Source organism: Apis cerana, linkage group LG14 (genome assembly GCF_029169275.1).
Source record: "Apis cerana isolate GH-2021 linkage group LG14, AcerK_1.0, whole genome shotgun sequence".
Lineage (NCBI taxonomy): Eukaryota > Metazoa > Arthropoda > Insecta > Hymenoptera > Apidae > Apis > Apis cerana.
In genome coordinates, this window is record NC_083865.1 from 10,182,020 (window position 1) to 10,193,189 (window position 11,170).

General features: G+C 32.0%; 2 protein-coding genes across 2 annotated transcripts in view; one reads left to right on the forward strand and one right to left on the reverse strand.

The window, feature by feature from the left end:
• Positions 1-237: 237 nt before the first annotated feature.
• Positions 238-2,875, reverse strand: LOC108001032 (poly(A) RNA polymerase, mitochondrial). The gene is made up of 7 exons (XM_017061837.3): positions 2,677-2,875; positions 2,003-2,166; positions 1,695-1,904; positions 1,381-1,599; positions 1,096-1,304; positions 812-1,032; positions 238-752 (listed from the first exon to the last, which is right to left on the reverse strand). Exons 1-7 carry the CDS (start codon positions 2,858-2,860, stop codon positions 247-249), a joined length of 1,713 nt encoding a protein of 570 aa, XP_016917326.2. The 5' UTR covers positions 2,861-2,875; the 3' UTR covers positions 238-246.
• Positions 2,876-3,602: 727 nt separating this feature from the next.
• Positions 3,603-11,170, forward strand: part of LOC108001012 (cuticlin-4) — a 62,623-nt gene continuing 55,055 nt past the window's right edge. Inside the window, exons 1-2 of the mRNA XM_017061795.3 lie at positions 3,603-4,950; positions 7,618-7,655. Of these exons, the coding sequence (XP_016917284.2) occupies positions 7,620-7,655 (36 nt within the window). The 5' untranslated portion in view covers positions 3,603-4,950; positions 7,618-7,619. The remainder of the gene's footprint in view (positions 4,951-7,617; positions 7,656-11,170) is intronic.

The following is an 11,170-nucleotide window of genomic DNA, read 5'->3' on the forward strand; positions in this document are numbered from 1 at the left end:
ATTTTTGTTTAATAAAATATATATATTTATTATATATATATATATATATATATATATATTTATTATATATATATATATACATATTTATAATATTATAATATTCATTGCTATAAATTTATATTCCATATTTTTATCTTTTTATGATTTTTATATCATTAAATTGTATAAAAAGTTATACTTACAAGTTGGATAAACTATAGAAAAAATTGATTGTGAAGAAATTAATTAAAACTTATATATTTATTATTACTTTATTATATTTTTTTCCATTGTATTTAAAACATTAATGTCGATTTTATTTATAGATTCGTTTAAAGATTCTTTTTCATTAAATTTATCATTATTTTTTTCATCAATATTAATATTATCAATTTCAGTTGTTTTTACAATTTCAGAATTGTATATATGGTTTATCTTTGTCGATGATGTCAAATTAATTAATTCTATAAGAGTATTTTTATCATTTGAATCTATTAATATTTGCAATGCTTTTCGAAAGTGATCTATCAAACGCGTTAATTCAAATATCGTAATATTTTTACTAACATTTAATGATGACTCAAATGGATTATAAATATAAAGCGGTGATGAATCTCGTTTCATTTTGACTTTTCCTTCCTTTATGCAAATTGCTTGCATTTTAAAATCAAAAATACTATAATATTCAAAAAATCCATATAAGAGATTATATAAAGAGTCATTATTATAATTTATAGAATTTTTCCAATCATAATGCCAATTTTTTGATTTATCTGTAAATATAAAATTTAATATAATAAATATATAAAATTCTTTTAATATTTATACTTACTTATGTGATTTTTTATTGTATTTAAAGAAGGTAATATATTTTTTATTTGTAAATAAAATAAAATTAACAAAGTAAGGGAAAAATTCGTGATCCAATGCCCTGAAATATTCTTTGTTACATCCATATTTCTTGCCCATTTACGAATAGTGCAAATAAGTGGTTTAACACGCCAATCCATTTCTCCATATGTATATAACAATTCAGACATATGTAATGCAGTCCTGTATATATAGATTCAAAAGCAATCATATATTTCATAAAGATAAGAAATATTTACTACATACATATTTGTACCACTGAGATCACACTGCATATTTGTATTTTGATTAAAAAATTTAATTATAGGAACTCGTGCTTCAAGAATTTTTTTCATATTGTTGATACCAGGAACACAAGTTTTCATTATTGTGCCTATTGCATCTAAGAATTGTTTCTGTTCATTCCTATCTGTAAGATAGAGAGGTTGTGCCATGTATAAAAATTTTTTTGAAGACTGAAAGAAGATTTCAACTTTTATAAAATTAAAACAAAATTAAATCATTATAATAAAATTATATGTTTATACTTACATTATTTGTAAAGTTAGATATGTATGCTTTACATAATAAATCAAGATCACATCCTATTTGACCAAAACCATTAACAGAAGATCCAAATGGTATAACAGATATATTGATAAATAATCTAGATAAATAATAAGAAATTTGTTCAGCAGTAAAAAATCTCAACCTTATATCTAAATCTGTAATTTTTAACATGTCATAAAGAGAAATCATTTGTTCCGATATCTAAAAACATTAATTAATTAAATTATACATATATATTATACATAATTTTTAATACATATTATTATATATAATTTATAATTAATTTTATATATTACAGAGTTTTTATTTTCTAATATTTCTCTGACTTCAATGGAATTAAAAGGTTTAAATATTGTTGAATTTTTTGATTCATTATTTAAATTTTTACTTTTATACACAAATAATGGTGTAACACAATGGGGATTTGAATTTAATTTATTAAATGAAGCTAAGTTTCTAAAAATTTTCACATCTTGCTCTCCTATTAATTCTATTAATACAAAACACTAAAAAAAATATAATACATATAATTATTCAAATATATATTTAACGTTATAATCTTTAAATCAACAAGTATAAAATAAAAATTACAGAAGATACTTACTTTATTATTTACTGTATTATAACAGAACATTTTATTAATATTCACATATCTTGTACAAAAATTTTTCAAATCATCAATATTATTTTCTGCTACCCTTACTAAAATAGATTTTCTTGCTTGCATTTGTCTAAAATTAAGCATTTCTTTAAATGTTAAATTTTCACCTAAAAAATTTATTTTTAATTTACTTATAATTTTTTAATATATTTAACACATTAATATTTTTAAACAGTATTTTTTATAATAATTTTTATATATTAATAACATTTGTTACTTAATATATACTTAAATTATTTAACTAAAAAAGATTAGTTATTCTATTTGATATTTTAAATTATTCATAATTTTTTGTATGACATATATCTGTTAATTACATTCAATGTTGAAGTTTCAATTAAATAATATTAATAAATTAATAAAAATAAATAAATAAAACATAAATAAAACTCTAACCTATAAATTCTAACCTAATAAACCTAATAGAATGATTATAAATTAAAATAAAAATTAAAAAAATTATATTAATAAATTAATTATGAAATAAAAAAAATAAAAAGAATAAATAAATAAAAATAAAAAACATTTATTATTAAAAGTATAATCACTTATGTAAATGAGGTTATGGATCAGAAATATAATTTTTTAAAATTGCTTTAAATATTTTAAAAGCATACCATATTTAAAATCTGCTTGTTTTTTAGTTTTATATTCTGTTTTACATCTTTTTATGTTTACTATACATTTACAATAAAGTGTATTTAATATAAATCCAAAATTTATATTAACTCGATGTACAAGCGCCATTTTCATATACCTATCTACCGTCAAGCATGTGGAATTTGATCTAGACACATGCATACTTACAATCGATAAAGTAACTATTTACACTTACATATATTTTTGGATCGGTACAATAGTAATCATACTATTATATAATTAAAAATAGTCAAAATATTAACTATTAATTTATTTAATAAATTTCGTTTAAAATTTAATTATTTGCAATCAAGTGAAATAATTAAATTTTATACGATTATTCATTTGAATTATCAATATGAATATAATTTCGTATAATTAACATATATACTACTTATTATAAAATAATATCAAAAAGTTCAATTGATCTTAATTTATTTTTAAACTTGTTATTATAAATTTGATATTTTTTTGAAAAATTATATATTAAAAAAATGTTAAAATTTATATGAATATAATTAAGATCTATTATACATTATCTTATAATATTAAAAATTATATAACATATAGAAAAATATTATATTGTATCTTAAATTTGAAAAAATTTTAAAATTCTTCTACATCCGTTGAAAGGAACGCGGTACAGTATCTAAGCCAGGCGATGACGTAAGCGCAAACTATCTTTCTCATTTCGATATATGCAAACATTTTTTTTCTTTAATAAATATTTTATTATATTTCGAAGAAATATTAATTTTGTATTGTAATTTTCCAAATTTAAAAAAATTCTTAAAAATAGAAGAAAAAAAATTTAAAAGTCTATTATGAATTTTTTAGGATATATATATATATATTCGATTTAAAAATTTAAATATGAAGAAAAGAAAATATCATAAAAATAGAATTAAAAATATTTTTATATTAAAAACGAAATTTCAATTAAATAATAAAAAATAAGCATCACACAAGTTATTTTTATACCAAAATTTCATTTATAAAATGGTTAAATTTGTTATTCAATGATCAAGAAACAAAGACAAACGCTCTAGTGCCGCACTCTATCGGTCGATTGTTCAAATATTCTGTAGATCGCTACAAGTTCTTTTTCTCTGTTTCATCTGTATATATTCTCTCGTATTTTTCTTTAGTCCATCGTTCCTTCTTTTTTTTCTCACAAAAAAGAATTTCAAAGGCAATATCCTGCATTATTTCCTTCTTCTATTATTTTCAAATTTATTAATTTTACCGTTCTTCTTTTCTTCCATAACGAAAACCACCTATCTCTGTTTCTTCACTTTATAAGCGTATCATTGCTTCTCTCTACAATTCTCCCTCTCTCTTAGCTCTCTGGTCGGCTCTTCGCTAGTTCGTCCTGCGAGGGGAATACAGAGGTAACAGGGAGCGTGTACAGGAGACGAAGCCAGTGCAGTCTCGAGCCTCGCGTCGATCGCAACGGATTTCATTATTCCTCGGCTCTCTCCATGCTCGACTGCCTCTTTCCAGAGTAACGAACCGCCGGCAGGTGTGTGGTGCAGTGGCGATAATAAAACACGTGAAAATAATCCTCTTGGCTAGAGGAATGTGGAAACGTTCTATTCGAAAGAGATCGATCTATTCCACAAAAATTAACATCGTGGAATCGATGATAATAAAATAATCAGAATTCTTAAAGATATCCGTTCAACCAATAATATCAGAAAGTAAATTTGAGGAGAGAATTTAATAACTTTATCTCTATGTGATAAAAAATATTTAAATGACAGGAATCGGTTGCGTTAATCAAATTAACCTCACAAGAATACGATGATGATTGTTTTATCTTTACGACAACCACGAGAATCTTAGAGACTTTAGAGTCTCGTAAATGATCGAGAAGAATTATTATCGAAGTATCATCCAGATTTTGGGGATGTCGATCTGCGCGAGATGGACTTTATGGCCGGCAAGAACGCGTTTTCGACGCTATCTGACGAGTATCGCGTGCTACCGGAAGTGTTGATGATGAACGAGCCGGATCCACGAGGTAGATCGAACTGGTGATTTCGAAAACGAATTCCGGTGCTTCTTGAAAAGTGATATTTTTGACTTTTCATTTATCGTTTCCCTTTCTCGTTTACGCTTGACTCGTTCTTTCGTAAGAAGAGTGAAAAAGATTTACTTTTGTTCTTGTCGATATCGTAAAAAAAGATCGGATATCTCAACATCGTCTTGATAATTAAACGATTTTTTGGTGGAAAACGGTGATCAGACAGGTGAGATATTTTGGCACACAATTGTTTTATTCTTACATTCTTTGTTCTCTTTCATAATTTTGAATATTTGTAAGATATACTTTGCAATTTTTTATAAAATAAAAATATAGCATAATATACGAAACGATTAACGAAAATGATACATTTACTCGATTTATTGCTTTCATTCGCCCGACCAATTCATTGTATCAGAAGTAATAACTCGTAGATTAAAGCCTTGTAGATTACGAAGATTAAAGCTTATTAAACGATCGCTTTTACGTTTTTAATCCCGTTGACCAAGATGGCGCAATATCTCGTTGCAAGCAGATTACGAAGACCACGTTGGCGGACATTCAAGGGCGCAGAAGGCGCCTGGAACGAGTTCTTGACGCGGCTATTGTCAAAACGGATTGGATAAAAAATAAAGAACGAGATAAAAAATTCATTACTTACGTCATCGCATAAATTTACGTCCGACCATAAATTTTCGTTCTAAATTTGCTTCTCCATTCTCAAGGTCATCGAAAGCGAGCACGCGCACATTTCACAATGATTTTGTCACTGCTTATTTATCATTTCCCTTATCCGAAATCTATTTATCCTCAAACCGATATTATTTATCATACGCATCATCAAAATTTTTGTCGCCCACGACATCTATATATTTAAAAATCAAAAAAATCTATATCTTTGAAAAAAATCTTCCACAATCTTCTGGATAGATCTGGACGCCGGTATATAAGTCCGATCGTATAATTCTTGTTGTACAAGGGAGGTTTTATATTTGAAAAAAAGAAAAAATAAATGGACAGAGGGGTGTAACGCGAGAGTGGGTGACAGCTGGGCGAACAGCGTGGAAGCAATCGTTTCCTTTCTCGAACACACTTGCGGAGACACGCACATGGAAAATAGAGAAGGGAGGGGGGGGGGGCGAACATTGCCAACGGCTGAATGGGTATAACGTGGACTTCATAGTCGGTTTAATGAAACGGCATTATGCAACGGAACTACGCGAAAACGGGTACAAGGCTCGTGACGCCGTTTCATCCTCGTAGGCAGGCGTAATGTGGTGACCAAATATGTAATCGCCAAGGATCGTCCACGCTCGCCTCTCGATTTTTTTAGTTCATTCGACGATTAAGATAGATTAAGATCCTTGAGTGAAAATCGAATTCGTAAATTAGTTTCATCGAAAATAAGATATTGTAGCGAGGTGTAAATTGTTCCTTCTCTCCCCGAAAAGGGAGGAGAGTAAGTAATAATTATAGTAATAGTAATGTTAGTTTTTTTTTTTTTGTTTTGGAAAGAAATTATCTTTACTGTTTAACAGATTCTCGTTAACTATTGTTTTAAAAACGTAAATCTCGAGCTTTCGTAACGGCAACGCGAACGGCATACATATCGATGACTGGAAAGACGGATATAGCCGTCTTACGCGACAGAAGTCACCGGTGACTTCAACGCCTGGTATGCCATTACGTGGGCACACGTTTCAGCGTACTCTTCCTCCTCCTATGTCCAGTGAGGCCAGCGATTGGCGTGGAAAAATGAAGCGCGAAGAATTCGAAAGAAGTTTTTTTTACGCGCGTAAAACGTACGATTCGTACGAGAAATTTTATTATTTCATAAAAAATTGTAAAGATATATATTTTTTTTTTTTTTTTGCTTTTTCCTTCAGATACAAGTAACGAAAATTTTCCCATCCTATTCAGCGGGGAGGAGAGGGGGGGGAGGGGGAATGAATTTGCTACAAGCGACAGTGAGAAGAGAAAGTGAAAGGTGGTGCAAGAGAGACGTACGGCCCTGGTGGGCTCCCAAGTGCATCGATTCACGAGGCACGAGCCTGGCTCTCCTGGCCGCGGTTAGAAAAGGTGGAAAGAAAAGGTGGCAGAACCTCGCGGGATGTCGATCGACCAGCGTGCCCGTAATAAAATCCCGCGATTCGTCTGCTCGCGAGCTCGTGTGCAATCGAAAATCGGAAGGGAAACGAAGTGGTGGAAAGTCGAAAATGGCGTGGAGGGCACGGTTCGCTCGAGCACGGTGGTCCAGCTCGGTGCTGCTCGAGGTCGTTCCTGTTCCGTGCACCGGCCTCTCCTCCTGCTCGAAAAAGTGAACGTTGCGTTATGTTCGGCCACCTTCGCGAAACACCGCGTCGCTTTCTCGCCACGGCTCTACTAACCACCTCGAAAACGTTTTCCTCTCTCTGTCTCTCTCCCTTCGAAAAAACCGAGCCCAATTTCCATTTCCCCTCCCTCCTCGCCTCGAATTTGATCCGAGATGCCGAGAGGCAAATTTCCCCCCGTTTCCTCACGAGTTTTCCATCCTCTTAGTAGCCGCGTTATCCGAGATCAAGAAATCGATCTCGTTCTCCAATTTTTCCCAATTTTCATTATTATTACGCGCGAGCGGAGAACAGATCTTTCGGATCGTATTGTGGTGCGCGATAAAGACGGATATAATCGATAGGATGGGAGAGTAGAGATAGGTGGAGGAAAGAGACACATACACACACGAAGAAATATATATATATATACATATATATCGAGTGAATGTATCGATCGAAAAACGATAGACGTGGATAATCGTGCGATTTTTTCTCGTCGCAAGTGTTTTTTTTTTGCACGGTCGATCGTACTCATGGGAGTTCGACCCAGTTATTAATAAAGACTTTCTCTTTTATTTTAGCCATGGACTGGCGGGGAGTCGCATTGGCATTTTTATCGGTAAGTAGAGAATCCATCCTTTGCTAGACGATATGCAAACTGTGCACTATGCACGTGCTTTCTCATGCTTAATAAAATCGTAATTTTATTCCCCTCTATTTCTCTCTCTCTCTCTCTCTTTTATCACCAATCAAATTTATTCCTTGAACGTGCAACACGAAATGCACGGGTATACAAGTGCGACCAATGCCACGCTACGAAATTCCCCTGCAACCTTTGATCAACCTTTCGCCGCTAACTCGTGAAATCAGCTGATTTTCAAACTCGATTCTTCCTTCCAATCTGCCCGTTTCCGATTTTCGTTTTGATTTATCTGCAAATACGAATATCGCGTAACTCTTTCCCCCAACGAATTGAAAATAAACTCGAAACTGGGAGGGAAGTACGTCGGGCAGGAATGCGGGGAATTATGTAATCCTTTGTTGGTACGACGTAAGTTGCTAGGAAAATCGTGTCGAGATGGCTGCAATGTATATATATATTTTTTTTACGCTCTGCAATTTTTCACCTCGACTTTTATTAATTCCAAACGCGACAAGAATTCGTAGAATTCTCTTTGAATGATTTTAACAGCTCGTTTGAATGGGTATTTGAATTATTTTTCGATTATTTGCAATTCGTGAAAGTTGGGCCGCATCTCGGTGCGATGAATCAAATTCTCTTTTCACGAAATATAAAAACCTTGAATATTGGTATTTGGCATCGATATAGTTTTTCTTTTTTCTCTCCTTTCCTTTTCTTTTCATTCTCGTTTCAAGCTCGTGTTTAACAAGCGTTGCAAACTTTCATATTGCTCCTCGAAATGAAGACTGCACGAGGTAATTCGAGTGGATGCTCGTTCTTTTTTATGGTAATCATAGTAAACAACGCCTCGTAAAAAACGAAGCGATGTCTCTCTTGACAAAGAGCGGCGGGTTTGATGTCGTTAACCCATTCAGAAGGTTGGAATCATGGGTCTGTGCAACGCTTAATAATCGACAACCACGCTGAAATCTCACGATTATGCCGATTATTATACCGACCGCGGGCAATTCTTACAAGTGGGCGTTTTCCAAGTTCTTCCGGTTTTTAAAAAACTTTTAAGCCAGTTTGCGAACGAGACATTTTTCTCTCTCTCTCTCTCCCCTCTCATTTCGAAACAACTCGCCAATCTCGAGAGCGAATGCGTGTACACGCACATGTTATAAACAACATAATTATAAAGTAAAGCCTCGAATAAAAATTGCAAGTTTGCGAGAAGAAAGCGTTTCGCGAGTAAAAGTAAATAACGGTCGTCGAAGAAATATTGAATTTTCAAAATGGATGTTTGCGTTTAAAAAAGGAAAAAAAAGGAGGGGGGATCGAAAGCAAATTCTCCACGACAAAAATTGGACGCTCTCGAGGAGGATGCAAACGTTTGCGGCGCACTCGAGAAGAACGGAGTTAAAAAAAAAAATTTCCGTGATCAACGCGAGTGTCTTGTATCTTCTCGCGAAGAACATAAATCTTGAAACACATTTGAAAGGACAGGACTCGAAGGTGGGGAAACGTGTAGTTTTAGATCTGTTGGTAAGAAGAAAAGAAATAAATAAATAAAAAGAAAAAAATGAGGAAAAAGAGAAAACGAAAACTACGTGTTCTCGCATGAAAATCAAAGAGGAGAATACAGAGAGTACACAGGAATTTCAAAGTATTGGCAAACATTTGCACGAGAAGTTGTGCACGGCGGAGAAAGAGACACAATCCATCGTTGCCACGCCTACTTTTACTCGGTGTTCTTTTAAATATCGGCGCGGGATCTCTTAAGAGGTCTCCCGAGCTCGTTTTCACAAACGTTTCACCGTGAAGTCGATAGGAGAGCCAATACCGGAAGTGAACCGCTAAACGCTCCCTTACGAGCAGTTCACACGTACCAGCGCAAAGAAGAATCGAGCGTGAACTTTCGTCGCTGTTTAGAAGACGATATAATTTCCGTGCTTGCCGGTGGAAGGAATCGGCACAGTATTTTTATTTTTCTTTCTACCGTGTCATATTTGTCACGTATACTCATCCAAAACGACCTACATCTACATCTCGATGCCATTAGCCAAATTTAATAATTGAAGTTACGAATAAAATTAGTTATAAAAGTTATTTCGATAATTTATTGTTCGTAATAATGATTTGTAAAATAATTGTAACGACAAACGAGAAAAGCGGATTCGATTATAATATCTAGGAATAAATGTTATTCCAAGTATTTTAATAAGTAATTAAAATTATTCGAAATTTTTAATCAATTATTTTTTTAGATTAATATCCATCTCTGGCGTAGGTATAGAATCCAGAGAATTCTAAATATCGATATAATATAAAAATTTTTTTATTTCTCATAATATGTAATTATGATTTGTAATAATAATTTATAAATGTAATTTTATATTCGAGTAGTTAATATAATAATTGTGCGTACACGAATGAGTTGGACATATTATATAGATATATTAATATTATATAAAAATAATTAATAGTTTCGAAAATATTTTAGTTTCCAATCTTGGATGATTATCGTAACTTCGTAAATGAAATATAATTTTTACGATTTTGAATATTCAAGTTATAGCTCTTCTGCTATTGTGTGGCGTGTCAGGTGTCAAGATTGTCAACAAAGCGTCTCAAGTGGGGATAGACGATTCCAGCGAAGGACATTTTTTTGCCACTGTATCGCCAGACTTTTTCTCAACAGTGAACAGTACACTTTCCGTGGCGATACGTTCCACGTACTTTTTCATCGAAATTCATTTACATTCGTTTATCCATTTCGATAAACTTATACGAACGTTTTTTATTTGAATTAATGCATTGATGTATTATTAAAAGAAATTACGTTGAATTTATAAAATCTATTTAATTAATTCACAAATAATAAACTGTACGATTACGTGATGAAATTGTTTCGTGGTGAAAATAATTAGTCAGTGTGTTGGAAGATCTCTTACTCTTGCAACTTGTTGACTGTGAAAAACAAGATTAATCCGAAAGGATAGAGTAATTGCGATTTTTCCACTTACGGACAGAAGAGAACATTATCACGGAGAGCGGTCAATAGAAAATCACGCGTTTGTTTAGCTCGAGAGAGAAAGTTGTTAGTGACGCGGCCAAGTTTAGAACGAGCCATTGCGTAAAATGATTTTTTAACCGATCCATCGAAACTCATCGCCTTGCATAATTCACAAGGGCGTTAGTATCTAATTTGAATAAATTCGAATTTCGAATTCTGGACGAGCCAGCATTCCTTTTGGAATTTCTATACACCCACGTTCAACGATGCTCATTTAATATCTTTAAATCATTCAGTTTGTTTCAATCTTCGTGAATGTTTCGCGAAGATAAATTAAAGAGTAATTAAGGAGACTTACTTTTACATTTTCGAGTAACGTAAATAAATAAATTCCAAATAAAGATTTGAGAGAGTTTTTCCAAAATCGTCCGATAATTCTGAAAAATTACCTTCGTAGATCCCGAAAAATAAACAGAGTTAGGCATTAATTGGTCGA